A 23,656-nucleotide genomic window follows, 5' to 3' on the forward strand; every position below is an offset into this window, starting at 1 on the left:
TGCACATTTAATTAAAAGAAGTAAATCACCAAGTTGAATGGATCGAACACATGTTCCACAAAAGATACGGACAAGTTGCACGATCAATTAAATACCAGTCTTTTGGATCAATATTTCTATTTGATGAGTGAATTACCTCCACTGTAGGAGCAAATCAAACAATGAAAAAACGAAAAAAATTCCCACTGAAGGGATAGTTACTTGACCCTCAACGTAATATATTGGAACCTTGGACTGAAATTTATAGCCAATGTGGCGGGTTTCTGACATTGCAAACAATATAATCAAATTGTCATTTGATCGTGCAACTCCATGAACAATCAACACCAAAATAAATGGACAAAATAAATGTGTAAATATTTTCTTAATATGAACTATGGCTCTTAGTCTGGTCGACCCTGAACATTTAAAATCTGCTGATTGATCAACTAATTCAAATTATTGTTTGTAAAGTTTATGTTCTGTCTCTAAGCTTACTCGAATATTATGAATTGTAAACAGGAGGAACTACAACTCCCAGAAGTCAGAGGAGCGATCCTTGTCCTGAACAGGAAATGAGGTATCACCATTTCCTTTCTGAATGTTTTATTGTATTACATGTTTAAATACGAGTCAGTATGAGTAAAACAAACTACCGTGAACAAGGTATTTTGCGAATTGTGGCATATATATATATATATATATATATATATATATATATTATAATCATATATCAGAAACTGATTTGACAACATACACATTTATTTTGTGCAGGGGCATGTTCAACTCTCCCTAGCTGGAGGGTCAGAAGCCCTGTACAGCAAGGATAATCTGTGCTTGCAGATCCCCCCTGTTGAAGAAGCATCAAGCTGTAAGGATATTCTCCACAGGCAGTATGCACATCACTCACTCTGCAGTGTGCTGCGCAAACACACTCACTCTGCAGTGTGCTGCACCAACACACTCCCTCTGCAGTGTGCTGCACAAGCAATCCATCTACCTCCAAACAGGTCTTACAAAAAAATCTCCTGCTTAAGTTCTGTCTTATGAAGAGGTTCTAAGCATTTCACTAAGACCCAGAACCAACCATACAATAAGCAGCAGTTATGTGCAATTTTAGGTCTTAGATACCCAAGACCCACCCTGAGTCACAATGTACGATTTCTTACATCTTTCTGACATTGTAGATTAAAACAAATAATCACCATTTCTGTCTGTCACTGCTTAGTACCATAGCTGTCAGGATTTGTTTTGGCTTTTTGTTTCTTTATTCCAGTGCTCTGTCCAAGATCATTACTTTCTTTAAGGAACTATTGCGTTTTTGCTAGGGTAAAATCGCATTTGTCATTCACAGAATTAAAAATGGTTCTTGTAAATCAGACTTCCCACGTGGTCTACTTCTAATATTGTGGAAATTCTGAATTCACAAATCTAGAGATGAGGTAGGATTTATGGATGTTCATACTAGGGGCAATTGTGGTAATGTGTAGGATTGTGGGTATTCACCAATGTTTTGTTGGTACGTTCCAACCCTGAAATCATGCTGGGTAACTCGATACAAAATCACCAGTTATCACAAAGGGTATATGTAATAAGAAATAAAATATTATTGAGAATAGACAGGGATAGTTTTTTTCCATGGGTGAAAACATTTCCTCAGATTAACCAATAAAATCAAAGTGCATATGCAGATTTACATTACATTTGCACTTGTGGGCTCTTCACCTGAAGATTTGTTTATGAATTACTGTTCGCCTGTAAATCTGCAACCTTGACAGATTTCTGTGACTACTCCTGGATAGGTTCTCTATAGAGCTCTATAAAAGTTAGACAACTGCTGTAAACATATTGGTCTGTATTAAGAAACAAATGCCTGACTTTACCCTCACAGTCATTTGAGCAGGCACACTGTAAAGGTTCCTCACCCAAGAGCTATGTAGGCCAATGCATACCAATATTCTATTTAAGCTGCTGTGAAATGCCAACTCAAGAATGGGTTTCTAGTGGTTACACCTCATTTCTCCCTTTATGCTTCACACAGTATCCTAACCTCAAAGAAACTTATCAATTGCACTCTGAAAATTATTTTATTACTATCAGACACGACTCGATGGAGAAAAAGGAAGGCAGGTGTCCATCAGCTACAGAGACTCACTCTCTTATAATCCATGACAATACTAGCTAATTCGCTTTTCAAGTGTTTTTATGCAGATGTAACAACGGCTTTCAACAAAGTGATTTTCGAGAAACTTAACCTGCTTTAGAGGACGTTCTAAATCATGCACTTGCATTTATGAGCTATGAGCTGCTATTACAAGAAAATAATCTCAACAGCACTTCAACATTCTCACACCTTACACAGAGTCTTTTCTTGGCCTGGCCATCTGTAACCAAGTGCATTGTTCATAATAAAACCCAAAATGTTTCTCTGGTCCAGACTCTGCAGGATTCATCAGATTTTCATTGCCCAACAACTGACACAACCCAAAAATGTTTTGTCAACAATAAGAGACAAATAGATTCACCATAGGGGAGTGTTAACACTAATGCAGTTAGCTCTAAGCATCCCTCAACTGGACCAAATTGTGCCAATTGCTTCATAAAACACAACCATGTCCTCCAGCATCATCACATTTGTGCCTGCTTTTACAGAAGTCTGCCACTTGGTTTCCCCCACATCAAAATGCCGAAATAAATTCCCTATGTGCAGTTGGACACAGGTGGGGAAATGGCTCCTACAACACTTGTGCAATAAGAGAAAAGCAAAGTAATGAAGATTTTACCTAGTAAACTCTGAAAAAGTCTCTGCAGAACTAGACCAGTCTAAGCTTGTCCAAGGAAACTTTTACAGTTCCTACAAAATCAAATCTATTAACAATCAACCACGACAATCAAGGACACCAGCTGCAATGAGTACTCAGAATTTCTCTCCTAACAAATGTCAGATATCATAGAGGAGACCGAAAAATACTGCCATGCATCACAAGACCCCCCACATCCAACATTCAGAACAGTAAGAATTATCAGGCTAGTTTAGGGATGGAATGGTGCAATCTTTTAGAAATCATGTAAAACAGTGAAACTTGGCTGCTGATCATATGCCCCTATTACTTACTAAACAACGTTTGGAAGCTAATCTGCCATGCTAGCTTCACACTGTCAAAACGCACACAAAAATCGGTCACATCCACTCAGTATTAAACAATCCTCATGCAGATCATAAACTCCTTGGAAATGTATGAAAGGTTGTGTTGAAAATTAGCTAAAAATTTATATAACCAGCTCTTGTGAGATTACCTGTCCAGTTTCAGGCAGGATCATAACACTGAAGCCCCACTGATCAATTTACAGTTAACATTATTGATCATCAGACATGCTGTCATCTGATATCTTCTTGACCTTTCATTAACCGATGACAAGATGAACATCTTCTCGCACACATAGGAATCAAGGATTGGTATTGCTGGGATGATTCTAAATAGGTCCATACCAGGTCACTGCATGTCAAGGTAAACATATTGCTCACTGACAATATGCCAATATTCTATGGATTACCTCAAGGGTCTACCCTGGTACCTGTACTGTTCAGCTAACATCTCATGGCAAAATATGAGATGCTAAAAAAAAAAAAATCAGTGTTGTTATTCATCAATATAATAATGAACACCAATTATATTCTCAATCAAGGGTTACATCATCAGACAGCATCAGTATGGTCAACAAATGCTTCAAAACATTCAAAGCCAGATAGCTTCCAATAACTTTAACACATAGTAATCACAGATAAATCATTCAGCTTCACCCATGACGCCTTCATAAAACACGACCTACACATCAAGTCCATATAAAGTTGTGCAATCCACAAAATTCACCTACACAGAATGAACAAACCCCTCACTAAACTCAAGATAGTGTTACAAGCACTGGTACTATATCATGCGTTGAGTGTGTATGCATCATCCTCACTGGCTTTCCTAGACCGTGCCATGCCCCTTGAAGATTAGACGACTGCTCTGGCTGGAAAACATAGCTTAACACAAAGACGTTATACTATATCACCTTTGTTCTATGGCTTCCATGAAAGCATGCAATGCCTCCAGAACATCATGCATGAAACTCTGAGAAACCTACAGAAAATAAATTAAAATGAATAAATAACCTGCCTGTGGTACTCTGGAATATCTGCTAAAAAAGGAATGTAAAAGGAAATGCAAATCAATTTTCCATCTAAAAGCTTTGGGCTTTTGTGGTTCTAGGGGATAGGGTCTACTGGAATGGAAAACATTAATGTTGCCAAATGACCTAAAGTGTCTACTCTACAGATAGAGGGTTTTTTCTCCTTGATAACCTTTCTATGATGCTCATTCACTTTAGCCTGCAAGGCCCTTTCAAAGGTGTTTTTACTAGGTTCCCACCTGACATTTTGCATAGATTTGTAATGTTATGCACAGTATTTACTTTTGCATCTATAAAAGGTATTTTCCTTTATAAAGAAAAACAACTGCATAGACATTGATTTATTGAATGTTACTTGTTGTGTTGCTGAGTTTAGAGTTTCAAACCCACCGCACCGACCCTGAGTAAGCTTTGAATTGCTCTTCCTCACTACCCTGTGAGCCAAGTGCTAAAAGGGATACTTGGCTCCGAGTTTAAAAGGTCAGCAGCATGGGGGTCTAGGACGCCAGAAGTGGAAGACCCCAGCTGTCAGAATAGGGGCCCAGAAACTTCTGATTGGTCTGGAACTCCCTGACCTGCATTTCTCACAAGATAGACTTAATGTTGAAAAATGTACGTACAGCATTCACCAATAAATATGTTTATCATACGATATGGCTCAACTAAAACCATTTGTCTCCAAGATAATTTCAACTCCTAAAATACAAATAGAACTTCCAGGCAATTTCAGCACAGATCTAATGCACACATACTCATGCTGAGGGTGTGCCAAGTCACATACTTATTTCCCTCCAGACATCTTGCGAAATGTCATGAAAAATCCATGTAAATAATGCAAAATCCACTTTGGGGTATTTCAAGCAAAGACTGAAATCAAAGTTACTCCTTGCATTCAAAAGCCACTCAAAAAGCTGGTACAGGGACAAGTTCATGGAGAAAATATTTCCTTCAAAGCATATTGTGCTTGAACCAAGGAGACATTTTCTGCTGAAACCAATATTCTGGGGGACAAAATGTGCAAATGTACACATTGGCATAATTTCGACATTTCATATGATTTGTGGAAAGTAAAATCGTGATAATTACTTACATTATTCAAGTATAACAGAACATTTTAGATTGGCATAATCACAAAGGCACATACACATATAAACCTCTTTGATCCTTCTACAAATTGTATAAAGGTTCCCAGGAAAAAGTACTTAGCCACCTTCTATTCTAGTGCAATAAGAGAAAAGCAAAGAAATTAAGATTTTACCTAGATAACTCTGAAAATGTCCCTGCAAAACTAGACCTGTCTAAGCTTGGCCAAGGAAACATTTACAGTTCCTACAAAATCAAATCTATTAACAATCCATCATGACAATCCAGGACAGCAGCTGCAATGAGTACTCAGAATTTCTCTCCTAACAAATGTCAGATATCATAGAGGATACAGAAAAATACTGCCATGCATCACAAGACCCCCCACATCCAACATTCAGAACAGAAAGAATTATCAGGCTAATTTAGGGATGGAATGGTGTGATCTTTTAGAAATCATGTAAAACAGTGAAACTTGGCTGCTGATCATATGCCCCTATTACTTACTAAACAACGCTTGGAAGCTAATCTGCCATGCTAGCTTCACACTGTCAAAAACGCACACAAAAATCTGTCACATCCACTCTGTATTAAACGATCCTCATGCAGATCAAAAACTCCTTGGAAAAGTATGAAAGGTTGTGTTGCAAATTAGCTAAACATTTAAATAACCAGTTCCTGTGAGATTACCGGTCCAGTTTCAGGCAGGATCATAACACTGAAGCCCCACTGATCAATTTACCGGATGATACCGTTAACATAATTGATCATTAGACATGCTGGCATCTGATATTTTCTTGACCTTTAATTAACCGATGACAAGACGAACATACTCTCGCACACATAGGAATCAAGGATTGTTAAATGGTGGAAGGATACGTAATAGGCCCATACCAGGTCACTACATGTCAAGATAAACATATCGCTCACTGACAATATGCCAGAATTCTATGGATTACCTCAAGGGTCTACTCTAGTACCTGCACTGTTAACATCTCACGGCAAATTTTGAGATGCTAAAAAAAATCTGTGTTGTTTTTCATCAATATAATAATGACAACCAATTATATTCTTAATCAAAGGTTACATCATCAGACAGCATCAGTATGGTCAACAAATACTTCAAAACCTTCAAAGCCAGATGGCTTCCAAAAACTTTAACAAATAGTAACCACAGATCAATCATTCGGCGTCACCCATGATGCCTTCATAAAACAAGACCTACACATCAAGGCCATATAAAGTTGTGCAATCCACAAACTTCACCTACACAGAATGAACAAACCCCTCACTAAACTCAAGATAATGTTACAAGCACTGGTACTATATCATGTGTTGAGTGTGTCTGCATCATCCTCACTGGCTTTCCTAGACCATGCCATGCCCCTTGAAGATTTGACGACTGCTCTACACTCTGGCTGGAGCACATAGCTTAACACAATGACGTTATACTATATCACCTTTGTTCTACGGCTTCCATGAAAGCATGCAATGCCTACAAAACATCATACATGAAACTCTAAGAAACCTACAGAAAATACATTAAAATGAATAAATCACCTATCTGTGGTACTCTGGAAAGTCCGTTAAAAAGGAATATAAAAGGAAATGCAAATCAATTTTCCATCTAAAAGTTTTGGGCTATTGTGGTTCTAGGCAATCGGGTCTGCTGGCATGGAAACCACAGTATTTAATTTTGCATCTATAAAAGGTATTTTCCTTTATAAAGAAAAACAACTGCATAGACATGGTTTTATTGAGTGTTACTTGTGTTGCTGACTTTAGAATTTCAAACCCACCGCACCGACCCTGAGTAAGCTTTGAATTGCTCTTCCTCACTACCCTGTGACTCAAGTGCTGAAAGAGATACTTGGCTTCAAGTTTAAAGGTCTGCAGCATGGGGGTCTAGGACGACAGAAGTGGAAGACCCCAGCTGTCAGAATTGGGGGCCCAGAAACTTCTGATGGGTCTGGAACCCCCTGACCTGCATTTATCACAAGATAGACTTAATGTTGAAAAATATAAGTACAGCATTCATCAATAAATATGTTTAACATATGATATATCTCAACTAAAACCATTTGTCTCCAAGATAATTTCAACTCATAAAATACAAATAGGCCTTCCAAGCAATTTCAGCACAGATCCATTGCACACATACTCATGCTGAGGGTGTGCCAAGTCACATATTTATTTTCCTCAAGACATCTTGTGAAATGTCATGAAAATAATGGAAAATCCACTTTGGGGTATTTCAAGCAAAGTCTGAAATCAAAGTTACTCCTTGCATTCAAAAGCCACTCAAGAAGCTGGCACAGGGACAATTTCATGGAGAAAATATTTCCTTCAAAGCATATTGTGCTTGAACCCATGAGACATTTTCTGCTGAAACCAATCTTCTGGGGGCACAAAATGTGCAAATTTACACATTGGCATAATTTCGAAGTTTTTATATGATTTGTGGAAAGTAAAATTGTGAAAATGACTTACATTATGCATGTATAACAGAAAATTCTGGATTGGCATAATCACAAAGGCACATACACATATACACCTCTTCGATCCTTTTACAAATTGTATAAATGTGCCCAGGAAAAACTACTTAGCCACCTTCTATTTCTGTTGATCTGAGACAAAGCTACTATTTCAAACCTTTAAGCAGGTGTATATCTAAAATGAATGCTCCAACAATAAGTTAAGATTGATCACCCAAACCAAGGAGAAGTACCATTCAAATTAAAGTCATAGTCTTCTATTATTCCTTGAACCCTGACAAAAAGCTTATTCAAACATGAATTTGCCACTGCACTGCAATGGTGAAAGAAGATATTGTGTTCATCCACCCATCATCAGTACTCACTCAGGTGCTAGACTGGATGCAGAGAATTTTCCAGCAATCCTTCCTTGCACCTATAGGTGGCATTGTGTAGCTCCATGCTGACATTATACTGCCCCAGAAGTGATGGAGAAGAGCCATATATAAGCATTGCCCCTGCACTCAGATGGACATTCCTGTGACCGCTCCACTTTAAATCTTCAGGTATGTCATAGTCAAAGTCAAAACTAAAGCCCAACAATGTGAAGCAGGACTCAAAACCACCCTGCCACTCTGGTTTCAAAGAGAGTCAAGATTTGCGTCTTAATCCTTTGAGGTAATCAACCATGAAACAGATACCTCACAAGGTCCTGGCATGTTCTAATACACAAATCTGCCCAACAGCAAATTGAGGGCTTGAATAAAGCCTTGCTTCCAAATCCTTACTAGATTCCAGTGTCAATTTAGGAAGACTTTGGACTCCATGGAACAGAAGGGGCATCCATTTGGTTATCACTGGCTGGTCCTCCCCTGATGATGGTTTGCCTGTGGGACAAAATACTTGGCTCCTACACACTCCTACTCACTTCTGTACAGATTTCCACACTGGTCCACCAATGCAGTTGTCAGGCTCTACCAGCACCAACAGATGACCCAATACCAACGACGATGTCACAACCCAGATCAACCTTAACTCTGCTTGACCAACGTTGAGCTATGAGATATCAGAAGCGCAATCGTTTTTTGTTTTTTTTGCAGCTTGGCTCTAACCCAGTGCATCTTCAGCTGTGCAACTATCACCAGAGGCTTCATTCTCTTTTTGACTCCGATTCTGATCCTGTGCCAGAAAAAGGACATACCAAGATACTGACAATAATGGTGATGGGGGTGGCTTGCTTCCCCCTCATTATACTGATCTGACAATTACCTGTCCTGTGAAAGGAGACCTGCGTGTGCTCCCTGGTTTGAGCGGACTCTGCTGTGGGCTTGCCTTTGTTTGCGTCCCCCTCCCGCCGCCGCGTCTGACACTCCCGCGGCCGCGGTTGGAAGGGGACTACATCTCCCGGCATCCTCGGCTTCCTGGGGAGGAAGTCCCGCCTACCACCCGCCAACAGCGCCTGGAGGCGCCATAAATTCAAGCCCACCCTCCGCGTCGCGGGTCCACGCGCGAGCAGCGCCGGGCTGAGCCCGGGCAGAGGGCGGGCCGCCTGTGGCCGTCAGGGGCCAAAGGAGGCCGGGCTGGGCCATATCCCTTTCCTCTCAAGTGCAATCAGCCTAGGGGGATGCCCTCACCAGGACTATGTAAATCTATTGTCAGGGAAGGGGGTTGCAACGCAGGGACACTGGACAAGTACTTCAAAACTACCAAAGAAGACGTAGGTAAGGAAAATTCATTGGAGAGACGTAGGGCGGAGCGGCGGCGCTCCATTGATTCTATGAAGAGCAGACCCCCGCCAGAGATTATCCCGTATCCTATTACCCAAGAGGAAGGCACGCCCCCCATCAGTTTAAAACCTCTGACCCCTGAGGACTTCCCTCTCCTATTGCGGGATATCCCTACTTCCCCTGAGTTGGCCCCTGGAAAATCTCTAGTTGTAACCCCTCCCATGACACCCACTACCCCTGTTAATTTGGTTACTCAAACCCCCCCTCTGCATGCAACTAAGAAAAGCAAGCCAAAACAAAGTGTCGTGGTAGAGTTGCATAGGCCCCCACCGAGTAAACGTAGCAGAAAGTCAATGGGGGGGAGGGGGAAAGTCAAATCGTCCCACTTAGATTTCGGCAAAAAACACACAATTGTACCACAACCTAGGAGGGACAATGGGATTGTCCCTATTGTTCTTCCCTCTAAGGCCCTCAGTCCCAATAGAGCTGCTAACACAAACGACCCAGTGGCCAACGCATCCAATAGAAATTCCCCTCTTACATCTTTAGGGAGCATAGAATCGCTACTTCGCTCCCTTCTGCAGCCCATTAATGATAGCTTGAAAAAAGTGGAGAGCAGGCTCACCCTATTGGAAACATCCCTTACTACCTTGAACACCTTAGTTAGTAAGCAATCCAATAATATGGGACCTCATCTCCCCGCAGGAAACCCTATTAAAAAAGGAACTACAAAGGGCGATAATAAAGTTTCTCCCCAGAGTGTGACCACTGCCCCTCCCTTGCAGCCATTAATGGCTACCTTAGATCAGGCACCGCGCTGTAATTCATTCAATAGGCCCTTACAGCCAATAGACTCTGCCTCTCAAAGTTCCCAGTCGGGGATTAATGGCGGCCACCTGGAAGCTGGTGGCATCCCTCTACCCTCCCCGGGCCGGCCGGCCCCAAGTCTACGGAGACCAGACTTGCCGCCAGAGGCTAATAGTTTAACGGTGGTCCTAGCAGGTGCCCCCCGTTTAAGATTAGGGGAGAATGAAGATTATCAATCACTAAAGAATAAGGTCATTAAATGGCTAAATTGGAATCGACCTTTACCTTCTCATTTTAACAATGAGATCATTATGGTCAGAAGGGTCCCCTGGTTAGGCAAGACTAGGAAAACAATAATAGGGGACTGTATCCTGGCAAGTTTTAAGGACCCAGGCACTGTGCTGCACATCTGTAAAGGAACAAATAGATCACTGGATTCTACCATTCAGACCCTTCCAGTATCCTTTTTTTTCCCCCCTACCCGTATGCACCACATTCCAACGCAGGACGAGTGGGTAAGGGTGGAACACAGATACAGACAAAAGGACTATGTACAACGCCCAAGTTTCCAAGTGCAGGATAGGCCCTATTTCCATCCCAATCGCTTTAACTGCCTGAATAGTTTGGATGGGGTCGATTGACTTTCCGCTCATACGCCAATGGCTTTGGATTGTGGCGTCTGTAGTTCGTTCAAGCTACCTACCTCGACAGCTGTTAAGTCTCATGGACCACTGAACAACCTGGCGGTCCTGGACAATTTGTCGGCCCATAATGTTCCCAATGCCTCTGGAATTCTGATCGACCCAACACTGGTGGAGAATGGCTATAGTAGACCTTCTGATTCACCGGTCCCTACTGCTGGTAGTGCGTTAGAATCCCCGATTGCAGCAGAGTCCGGAATCACACTCTCCAATTCTTCTGGCCCGGCATCTAACACCCTAGGATTTCTGAGGCTAATTTGTTGGAATGTTGCTGGCCTCGCTAACAAACTGGGGGACTCGGACTGGGCAAACTATATCGAGACTGGAGACATATGTATGTTCCAGGAAACCTGGGCCAGAGAGGACTATGGTCACCAAGGCTACATGTCATTCTTCACTCCAGCGAGATGGGAAGGCAAAGGCCGTCCGTCAGGAGGGCTTACGACTTGGGTTGCATCTCATCTGGGCTGTGTGGCAATTCGGATGCCGACCAACTCTGAGGACATTCTTGCGATTTCTTTATTATGGCCCAACCAAGTTAAATTGGTGTTCATTAATATTTATTCCAGGCCAATGGGGAATGTAAAGGAATCGCCGACCATAGATGAACTCTCTAATTTCTTAGCTGACCTACCGAGTGATTCATACTATGTTGTGGGAGGGGATTTAAATTCTCATTTTGAGCCTCTCCCTGGTCTTCTGGATGGGCTATCGTCTGAAGAAGAAGTTAGATGGGCAGTCCCCATGGTGGAAGCCCCACCCTCAAAGGCGTGGACCCCTTTAGCGGTGCAAATCACAGCCCTCACCCTGAAGTTTGGACTCAGAGCTTGTAATGGGCGAACAAAATCTGATATACCCAGCAAAACCACCTATAACAGACTGGGAAGAGAGTCCCGTCTGGATTATGTCCTGGCCCAAATAGTGAAGTGGCCGACAATCCAGGACTTCAGGGTGATGGAAAGGTCCGATAGTGACCATAACGCACTTGAGCTCGACCTTGTCCATCCTGGCCCCCAAGCTCCCGTGAATAATGTGGTAGGTAATACCCCGGCGCTTCTCCTTGACAACAATAGGAGAAGGATCAGGTGGGAGCACCTGGCTACAAGCAAGAATAAACTCCCCAGGCTCTATGATGGGATAATTCCCATTTTGGAAACTGTGGGTTGCTTGGACACCGAGCCATACAACAAAGACTCCCAGGATAAACTGTTTAAAGCCCATGAGGAACTCATAAAAGCTGCGGCACCTCATTTCACTTGTAGCCCACGAAAAACAAATGGGGGGCGGCGAGGTAAAACATTATGGTACAACCTTGCTTGCAGAAGGGCAAAAACAGAGCTCCTTAAATTAATTAAGGAGGGTTTAGGTGGGGATAGCCTAAAACAAAGCAGACGAGTTTATAAGAAACTCACCGCCCATGCTAAGGCAGAATGGGAGGAAAAACAGTGGGAAGAACTCACTAAGGCACTAGCGACCCAAAACCAACGGCTGTTTTGGAGGATTGTGAATGGGGGGGTCGGGGAACCTAAAATCTGCATTTGAGCCCAATATTGCCCCAGGGGTGTGGCAGGCTCACTTCCAGACCTTATACAGTCCTGACCCGGGAGAATCTCCTGCTGTTGACGGGGTAGGCCGCCCGGACTATGAAGGGGAGCCGATAACGCTCGGTGAAGTGACCGCTGCCATCTCAGGACTTGCTTCTGGAAAGGCGCCGGGACTGGACGGTTTACCAGGGGATATGTTTAAACAGGAACCTACTGTATGGGCCCCTTATCTTACCGCCCTCTTCAACGGAGTTCTCGGTGGCATGGAAATCCCTAGTACTTGGCTGGGGGCTGAGGTGGTCCCCATCTTTAAAAAGGGCTCACCTCTCCTCCCAGCCAACTACAGACCAATCAGTCTGATAGATGTGGCACAGAAACTGTTTGGTAGGGTGATGCTGAATAGGCTCCAGGACTGGATGGAGGAGGCGGGAGCCCTTAGTCCCTATCAGGCGGGATTCAGGAAGGGGGTATCCACAGTGGACCAGGTTTTTAGATTGAATCTGATCTACTGGCGGGCAGCAAAAATCGAGGGCGGTAGTTTGTACACAATTTTTGTGGACTTACGGGCCGCATTCGATCTGGTGCCCAGGGGGAAACTTTGGAGCATCTTGGCAGAGATGGGCGTCCCCCCGGACATCCTATTGATCTTACAGAGATTGCACCATAATAATTACGCCCGTGTGAGGTGTGGGAGGTCGGGGGAACTGACCGACAGATTCCCCGTTGACCGGGGGGTAAGACAGGGCTGTGTGTTTGTCAACGGGGTAATCGCCCATCTGAATGCCACCGAATATACTGACGCCCCGAAATTGAATGGCAGCAGGGTGCCCGCAATTATGTTTGCGGACGACACCCTGCTGCTATCCAAAACCCCCATGGGTATTCAGAGGATTCTTGACTCCTTCGTGGCCTTCTGTACTGATAGGGGGCTGGAAATTAATGCGGCAAAAAACAAATTCATGGTTTTGAATCCGAGGCAAAAACTACGGCCAAATCCGCAATTGGGAGCTGGACGGCTTGAGAGAGTGACCACCTTTGAATACCTTGGTGTGACTCTCAATGAAACCATGACTTGGGGATCCCATCAGAGCAGGGCTAACCTTAAATTTACGCAAATCACTGGGGGTATTGCCCGGATGATGACTGGTTCATCATATCGTCCATTGGGGGCACTGATCCAGATATATAAGGCACAGGCTAGGGGAGCGATAATGTATGGGGCGGAAATATGGGGCCACACGTCTTGCCAGAGTCTGTCATTAGTGGAAAACAAGTTTATAAGACAGATAGCCGCACTCCCGCCCAGTACTCCGCTCCTCCCCCTGAGGCTTGATCTGGGCCTTCGACCGTTAGCCGACGAAATAAGCCTGAGACCCTTAGCATTCTGGCGTAGGCTGTGGAGCAGCAACGATCTCGTAGAATATAGGGCGGAATTGGTTGAACTTCTGAATCACCCAATGGCGCTTAACATCCCTTGGGTCAAAAATATCCAAGCCATTTGCATGGGAATAGGGCTCCCTGACTTATGGACTGAGCCAGCGAAAGCCGCATCAAATATATATAAAAAGGCCCTGGCCAAGGTCTATTATGAATACAAACTAGCCAGGGCTCAAGCTACCCTGGCAGAAGGGTCCTTAGCTTCTGTGTTTATGCAGAGCAAGGATTTCTATAGATTTGAGAGGGTGTTGGATCCTATCTCCCCCGTACTGACACGGAAGCTGTTCCTCCAATGGAGATACGGCACACTGCCGTTCCGGTCTTTCACAAGCACCTGGTTGCCGGCTCCCACCCTAAAGCAGTGTCCGGCTTGTGATGCCACGGAGGAAACTGATTTGCATGTGGCTCTTTTTTGCCCAGCCTACAAAATAGCACGAAAATATTGGCTTCTCCCGTTGATAAGGAATATGGGTTGCAGGGAATACGCACCAATGTATAGAATTTTAAAAACTGATCACTCTGGCCCAATTGTTTTTGCATTAGCAAAATTTCTGACCAATGTTTGGCACACGCGTAACCGGATTTTAAAGGCGTTGGGTCCCTCTTAATAGTTTTTATTTTTATATTAGCGATCGAATATGTATACTGTAATTCTTTATTGTCTTCACTTTGATAACTGCTGTTTAATAATTTTTTTATCTTAAATCCTGAATTATTTATGTATTTTATGCTTGTACATATTTTACCTGTGCTTTTATGGTCACTGACCGAAATAAAGCTATCAAAGTATAAGATAATACTTAGTAGCTTGACTTACAAAATTAAAGTGGGATTGACACTTCCCACTGAGACAGAGCTTGACTCGCCATTTGCACCACCAAAGGAGGAAAGTGCCCCATTCACAGTGCTGGCTAGTAGGACAGCTGTGGTACTAGATTTGCATCTGTTCTCCATTGAGACTATGATCGATGTTCTGATGGAGATTCTGCAATCTCATCCAACAACATCAAAGGCCTCAAAATCAATGATTCGGTCGTGGATTCCATGATGGCTATGTGACAATGTTCTTGTCTGTCTGTTAGTCAGCAAGCAGCCAGATGAGACAGACCTGCACCTGGCGATCCAGAGTTCCACATCAAGCACTGTACTCCAGAGAGTCTCACTTTACAGACTTTAATCAGTAGAGTTAACCCAAACTCCTCTCCAACAAATCCATCAGACAGAGAAGCCAAGAGGATAGATGCTTTTGACAAACCAAAGGAATTCTACTGTCAGTTTGGTGCTGCTGTCCATAAATGCAGTCTGTCTAGTGAGCTGCTGTTCACATGCCTTACACAACTTGGCCAGAGAGATCTTGTCATCCATGCTAGGGGACCTTAGGCTCCCGTGAGTGAGGCGACCCATGTTGGACATAATGCAGAGAAATAAATCATCTGTGCAGGCTTAGACACCACATACTGCACAGGCAGAGTCACTGCCATTAGTTTGGTGTTCCACAGGTAATCCTGGATGAAATTCATCAGATTTTCTTGCCATGTGCAGCCATCTCTGGTGGACATGCCCTCTGAAGAGTCCTGACTTTTCAGGGAGATGGTGGACTCTGTGCGGGAATAGTTTAAGGATATCAGGTCAACAGCACATTCCTTGAGGCTTTTAAATCTAGCAAAATAATAACCCCATCAGTGCTAGAAATGTAGGGGTTATTCTAGGGAGTTAGCCTAAAAACAATAGGAACCTTCCCCTCCAACAATAAAGCAGCCAGCCTATTCCTCTTAGCGCCACTGACACGGCACTGGTAGAAATCAGTGACAAAAGTCTTCCAACTCTCTTCTCCTGCTACAGTGGTCATCAAGCAGCCTTTATTTATCATCAAGTGTTCACAGCTGAATGGTGGGAGATAATCCTCAGAATTTCCTCTCAGGTTTGTGATCCGTCACGTCTGTCAGATGGGTCTTACAGATTGTAGAATAGAATATGGCCTGTATTTCATTTCCTCCCTTGGAGATAGGAGAGGGTTGTTCTTCCTGCTACTTCCTTAAAAATTATGGGGGCCTCAGGCCTATCCAGGACATTCAACCCATAAACACCTTCCTGCAGAAGGGAAAATTCAAAATGCTTGAATTGGCTCAGATCCCAAATGCTCTGGACGCAGCAAACAAGATGGTGTCCTTGGACAATGTGTATTTCATAGATCCATCGATCAGTTGCACAGGTGGCACTTGTGGTTTCAGTTGGGCCAGGAACAGTTTAAATTTACTGTGCTGCCCTTCTGCCTCACAGTGGTGGCTTTGGTGGTCTCTGCTCATCTTCAGATGCTGGAAGTTACTGTATTCCTAGATGACTGGCTACTGAAAGCAGGGTTCTCAACAGTTAGTGGCAAAACATCTCTGGATGACAGCAGAACTCTTAACGATGTTAGGTTTCACCATAAACCACCCAAAGTCTCACAGCTTTCCTTACAGAGACTTCTATGCATTGTGGCAATCCCGGATACAGTGAGGTTCAAGGCTTTTCCTCCACCGCAATGTATCCGGGACATTTGGATTATGATCCTTATATCTTGAAGGCTCAATTCGGACTCCTGTGGACTGTGGCTCTGAGGCTTCTTGACCTCTTAGCTACCCGCTTCCTCCTTGCCGACCATAGCCGGTGGCACATGCACGCTCTGAATTGCAACCTGGAATCCCAGTGAGTCCAGCATCAAGTTCACCTTTTCAACTCCATCTGGGTCTATCGGGAGATGGCTCAAGATTTGCAGTGGTGAGTGACTGATTACAATTTGTCATGTAGCAGACCACTTTCCCTCCCAGAGCTGACAGTGTTGATGTATGCATCACTGCTGCACTGGAGGGGGTTATATGAGGGACGTGAAGATTAGGAACATTTGGTCTCTGATGGAGAGCCAGCTTGAAATCAGCCAATGGAGCTAATGGCTATTTGTTTTGCCCTTAAGATGTTCCTGTCATTCATTAAGGAGAGTCTGGTGGAGATTCTCACAGACACAACCACCATCATGTGGTACTGCATCAAGCAGGGTGGAATGGGGTTGTGGGGTCCTGGGGCCTGTGTCAAGAGGTTCTGAAGGAGGCTGGGACAGCAGAACATCTTTCTAGTCACCAAACACCTAGTGGAGTCCCTGAATGCCAGGGCAGAGAAAGTGAGCAGATATCACTTGCCAGATCATGAGTAGTAACTGCATCCTGAGCTAGCAAAGGGTGTATAAGATCGGTAGGGAAAGTCATGGCTAGATCCATGCACCACCATCAAAAACATGCAGTGTCACTCGTATTGCATGCCTAAGTCTTCACAAGAAATCTTTCTAGGAGAAGCATTCTAGCTGGAATGGAAAAAGAGACTCCTGTATGGCTTTCCAACTCTACCTCTCCTGCCTAGAGTGCTGAAAATCAAGAGTGACTGGGCCCAAGTAATCTTAATTGCTACAGATTTGACCAGGAGAGAGCAGTTGCCAGAATTCCTGAGTATAAGCACTTGCTCTCTGATCAGATTACCATTACAAGGGATTCTCGTTTCTCAGCCACATGACACAGTCCTTCATCTGAACCTCTGCAAATTACACCTCCAAATATGGAGATAGAGCAGTGGTATTTGCCTGTGTTTGACTTACCATATGAAGTGGTGGATGTCATCCTCGCTGCCAGGCACTATTCTACAAAATCAAGTGATGCTCAGTGCTTCAACAAGTTAGTAACCAGGTGTGATATACAGGGCACTGACCCTTTACAAGCAAAGCTGTCACACATGATCTTGTTTGTTCTGTCTTTATCTCAGAAAGCCCTTGCAGTGAGCACTGTAAAAGTTTATTTGTTAGCCCTTTTGGCATTATGTTTCCTGGAACAACTTACTTTGTTTAAGCCACCAGTTGGGATCATTAAATGTTTGGCAAAGTAGAAGGAGCGAACATCAGTTGTTCCCTAAAAGGCCTTTGAGTTTTTATATTGATCGTACCAAGCCTAAACACGGGGATAATCAGCACTTTGTGAGATTTCCTCAAGCGAAGAAAGAGAAAGTTGTGAAGAAGAGGTCCTGTCAATGTGGATAGTCCTATGTCTCACTGTCCGCTATGCATTGGCCAAGAAACAGGCTCAAGTGTCTGAGAGCAAATTCCATCAGAGGCAAAGTCACTACAGTGCCCTGGTATGAGGGGTGCCTGTTCTTGATATTTGCCAGGCTGTGATGTGAGTGTCACTGCATCCATTCATGAAGCACTTCTACCTTGACAATCAGGCTCGCTGCGAAGAGAACCCCGACTGTTAGGTCCTGCAGGACTTTATGGTTGGAGACCATTCCACAACTCCTCCCCCTTTGGCAGATACTGCTATGGCATTTATTCTAAATGTGAGGAACTGGCAATTAGAAATATCCATCTTAAGAAATAGCCATTTTCCTTCAGTAGCGCTCATTCTGGTGGATTATATAACCACAGATTCCTAGCTGGCCTCTCACTTTCACGTTCTGTGGAATGGTCTCTATTTGACATCTAAAAAGGTCTCAAATTCAGCACACTATCACCAACAATCGTTTTACGCTCTGCATCTGAGACTGCAGAAAGGGAAAATAAATGGATGTCAGCGGGCATTGCTTACTTATATTCAGCTCTGCTTCGTCACATCTGGGCTGGTACAGAGTCAATGTGGTCCTGCCAAAACCACCTACCAGGTTGCAAGAGCAATGCTAGAAAATTATCTGGATCTGAACTGCCTCCTGGGTGATATTCCAAAGGTGAGGATTCTGCAGCAACCTAGAGTATCCACCAGAGAGTTACCAAAGGCAAATAACTTGATTGTTTATCTCTTTAAAACATAGGCAAGCACATTTTATAACATCTGCTTTCAAGAAAAGTAAAATACATAGTAAGGAAAAAAATAATGCTGTCAGCTGCGTCAACATTCAGAGTATAAAGATTCTAAAGAACATTCAACATATATGGAATGATATCCCAGTCAGATTTTATAACCGTTATTTCTATAGTGAAAACAAATTATAAAACCTTTATTGTGCACTATTTTCTCACAAAACTATTGTTTATTAACCATGGCGAAATGCCACAGGATAATCTGAAGGGACACAGACCAAGTAAACTTGTTACTTATATGATCATATAGTTTTGGAAATGCAGACTCCCATATAACACAATATAAGAAGGTTATTAGAGCCCAGGAGATGGTTTCAAATTGTTAATTCGAAAAAGATGAAGGTGAAAATCTAGCGCAGTAGGTTTCCACCTACATTTGGACTAGATTTCTAATTTTTTGTGCATTCACAAAATAATCTAAGAAGTTGTACTGAAAATTAAAGAAATGCATTGATTTCCAGTAGGTTTATATTTCCTAAAATTACTATGTAGATTAATGAAAAATCGGAATGAATAAATAATGAGGAAATGTGCATTTTCACTTCTAACATTTTATCTAAATCAAAATTCTGTATCTAAGAAGAAACTTTCCACTTATCTCCACATTATATATTGGGGATAGAATTTAACTCTCCCACCCTGGCATTACTTAATCCTGCCATTAACATGATTATTTTTACATATATTTTGATGCTAAGAAACTGGCTGCAAATGTTTTGAGAATACCACAAAATAATGAGCGTGTGGGTGCCACATCTCCTACAACGCCCCATTTCCCACCACTAAACCTAAACTTTCAAAAATTCATCAATCCAGCAAATGTTCCCCCTTAGGGGCTTATTATGTTGTCAAGTGGACGACACCGTTGCAGATACGGGTCTGACCGACCTCTGGTCGGCGATCTCGACCACCTAATTATGATGTGACCACACATGTTAGGGTTTCCCTATGGGAGCATGTGCTTCGGCCGTAAATCAGCTTTAGCACAATCTCCAATAGGGAAATGAGAGGTTGTGTTCATCGGTGCACCGCGTGGCAGGCACATTAGGGTGCCTGTCACACGGTGCAGGGATCAAACCTGGGCACGAAACAGGAGGCCGCATACAGAAGAGGGCCCTGCTAGGTGCCTCCAAACTCACTTTCCGACTGGCTTTCCATGTCAGAAAGCCTGGCATGGAAAGCCTGAGGGAAAACGAGCATAGTAATATGGACGACATGAAACGCCATCCTTATGTATTACTGGCCGGTCTCTGACTGGCCGACTGGCACCTAGACCCCGTCAGAAACCAACCAGGTTGATCGGCCGGTTTCACTTCTGAATGCCTAAATTGCAATTTGGTGGTCGGAAGTGAAACTGATGATCTCGGTCGGAAAACCTTCGACCTAACGTTGGAGGCTTTCCGACCAAGATCGTAATTGGCCCCTTAGGGTTTATTTTGTGATTCTGGATTTCATCAAACGGGATGTGAAATTTCAAAGCACAAATTGTTGTTTTGTGGACATAAGATTTGATAAGGTGTACTGTACAAAAACCTTTATATGAATTTGGTTGAATATGTTTTTACATGGTCTGTCTGTTTGTGAGAAAAGAGAGACAAGTAAACTCGATATTGCAGATCTACATTTTTGATCAATATCCAACAAAAGGAAAATATTCATGAAAAAATACTTTACATTGGGTGCTTGTGATTAGGTATTATGTGATTACGTTTTATTTACTTGGTTAGCCCAGACTTTTCACTTTGATGTAAACCCAAAAGCCAATTAAAAAATGTTGATACAGGATCTGGTATAGAATCTTAATCTGTTATATGACAGCATATATATTCCCCATGTGCTGAGGTTTTGTGATAATTAACGGAAAGTGTTGATCAATTAGTTGCACTTACCATAATCAGTTCATAATGAAATTTCTTCTTTTTAGTATCAGAATGACAATCTTCCTTTAGCTTCTTCACCACATAGGCCACTTTTTCAGACTCCTTTCCTGTGTCTACATCATTGAAATCATCTAGATTCAAGCGCTTATACCCAAGTACATCAGCCAAAGCTCTCCAGTCATAAATTTTATCTGACACAGTAGAAAGTACAGATGAATAGATGTAAGTCAGATTCTTGAACGGTAATGTTATTTGTTCTAGAAGCATTCTGGTTGTTAGCTGAATGTCTGAAAAGTCAATAACTTGGTCTTTAGATATCACCTTCACATTTTTACAGTGCACAAGGCCAACCTTTCCTCTTAGCACCCCCACGTACCATTCTTTCACTTTATTCTGACCAATGGCTCTGACTTTGTCTTCACTAAGGAGTGCTATTGTATCCCCTTTGAAATATTCAAGTAAGTAGTCAATCTTACTTTGACGCAAGACTGCTTTTAGAGTTACTGCACATTTATTTATATTTAGGATCTTATCCTGACATTTAGGATAAGCAATTGTTGTCAGCAAAGGTAACGGAGCTGACTTTATCTCTTTACGTTTCTGTAGACACATTCGCTTTGTTGGAGTGTCTAGTAACTTTGGAGCAGGATCAGGGGTTGTAATACTGAATTCTGTCAGTAGGCATTTTACAGGTTCTTTAATTTGAACCATAAAGTTAAATGAATGTATTTCTCCATTGCCAGTTGAAGAAAATGGAAACTGCTTGCGGATCTCTGTGCCGGCTTTCAGTTGGGCTGCTTGGATCAGTTTGGATTGTTCATGAGACTTTACTGAAAATTCTGAATCTGCTGAAATGAAGGAAATGTTTAAGTCCTGTAATTCATCAACTGTAATCAGATGTTTTCCCCACAACTGGAACACAACTGGAGGCAAGTTCTTTCGCCCTTTTTTAATGTCACTTACGGTAAGGTTTCCAGGTGTGTAATTGTGTCCAAATATTGAACAGACAGCAGTGAATGCAGGATGAATATGCTTGGGTCCATAAATACCCACTGTCAATGTTTTACTGATGTAATCCCAAACTGAGGTAGCAGGCGCCTGAATTGCCTTAGCCTTTGCAACAACAACAACATAGGTCACACGTCTGAGACTTGTCAGTTTCACTTGTACTGTGTCATTATAAATGTAACAATTATCAACCTCCTCAAATGGTCCATCTTTGTTGTAGCTGTACAAGCACACAATTTCTGTCATAACTTGACTGAGTGGATCTTTCTTTACTTGACTCGCAATTTTCATATCCAGTAAAATGGCTTCTGTGTGATTGAGGTTTGTTAAGGTAATTTCCAACAAAGGGCTTGCAGTGTTTTGAAGGTCATTGTTCAGTGACGATGGTGGATTAAGAAGAGCCTTCAAGCCAACCTCTTGGAATGTACCGGGTGCTACATGACCCTCTGGAACATGAACAATAATATCAGAGTTCGGCAGCTGCAGAGATCCTCCTTGATGGTCTATCCTGCACACTATAGATGTGTCCATAGCCTGGGTTTGTGCCCATCCTGGACTGTGGCTCATGACATCCAAATCAAGACAAGACCTTGTCAACTGTCTATGACTTAACCATGCCATTTTATAGGCCTCCCGGTCATTCTGAAGCCATTCCATATCTGTAGCAGAAAACTGTCCGGATTCTAAATTACTCTGAGGTTCAGGATCTTTGCAATCCAAAATATCAAGGACATCAGACACACTTTTGGATCTTGCAGTTTTCTTTGTTGATGCGTTCTTAAGAAGGTAATCAATATCCAGTTCATCACCAGATGATGCCACAGAATCCCGGGCATCGGCATCTCTAAACAGCAGGTAGGGGTCTTCTTTTAAAATAGACACATGTTTATTTGCATTTTCAACAGTGTTTTTTTTGGTGATTTCATCAAGGAAAGGATTTGATTCTGAAAGTTCATTTCGAAAAGGGTTTGTGGACTTGAAATTGTTCTGGTACTGATGGTTGAACACATTTGGCCAATCGATCAGAAAATCAACTTCCTGCCCTCGCATATCTGTAAAATATATAAATGTGTTAATGCTTTGACACCTTGGGCAATGTACATTGAAAATCAATTTTGAAACATGCTTCAACATGAATCAGTTTCTGCAGAATGCCATCACTAATCGGCTTTATTTTAAAAACATTAAAAACAATTGTGTTGTGCTCTAGTAGCAAATTTAATTTTAAAACTTACATTTCATATTTTACATTTTTGTGTTCCTTAATGAACTGAAAACTAAACAGGCTTCAGCAGCATCTATATCTTTCTTGTTCAGGCAACTCAAGTAGGTGAGCTGTAGTTGTTTTTAGCTAATGCAAAAATTGCAAGTTATCTGGAATGAACATGGGTTGATAGAGAATATAGACGGTTGAAGTAATCATTTAAATGCACCCTCAATGAATTTGGTAGGTAGACATGACATATAAGAAAGAATGCTAAAAGTTAAAGCAGGGAACAGGTTAACTGCCTAATAAGGAAAGCTAAAACTGATGCTGTTCTCTGCTTTATCAAACAGGGTTTTTCGGTGTTTTTTACTTTGTAGACAATACAGTACTTCATCTCCACATTTACTAATGTTAGTATACCTGCATCATTGTATTTTCCATCTTTAACCTTCATCTATGACTGGCCCCATCTACTTCTGTGCATTTTTGCAAGTACTAGTTGCTTTTATAATGGTTATATATTTTGGGTTGCTCGTTTTGAATGATCCTATATTTATCATCTTTAATTTGACCAATTCATCTAATCTTTTTGGTGAAGTATGGCATCTGAAGCAGATCTTATCCAATGTTTTTTTAGACATGTGTAAAATGAAAACATTTATAATACTTTTTTCCACTCTTCTGAATAGACATCCTGTGTTTTGCTCAGTTAAAAGGTAAATCAATAACTTGAGTAATGTTAGAACCAATCTCCTTTTCT

General features: G+C 42.3%; 1 protein-coding gene across 2 annotated transcripts in view; it reads right to left on the minus strand.

Moving 5' to 3' along the window:
- MACC1 (MET transcriptional regulator MACC1) overlaps nucleotides 1–23,656 on the minus strand; it is a 154,419-nt gene that overhangs the window by 64,678 nt on the left and 66,085 nt on the right. For both annotated transcript variants that reach the window (XM_085630936.1, XM_085630934.1), the window contains exon 3: nucleotides 20,691–22,741. In XM_085630936.1, coding sequence (XP_085487062.1) covers nucleotides 20,691–22,741 — 2,051 coding nt within the window. The remainder of the gene's footprint in view (nucleotides 1–20,690; nucleotides 22,742–23,656) is intronic.

The sequence above is a fragment of the Triturus cristatus genome, chromosome 10 (genome assembly GCF_964204655.1).
Source record: "Triturus cristatus chromosome 10, aTriCri1.1, whole genome shotgun sequence".
Lineage (NCBI taxonomy): Eukaryota > Metazoa > Chordata > Amphibia > Caudata > Salamandridae > Triturus > Triturus cristatus.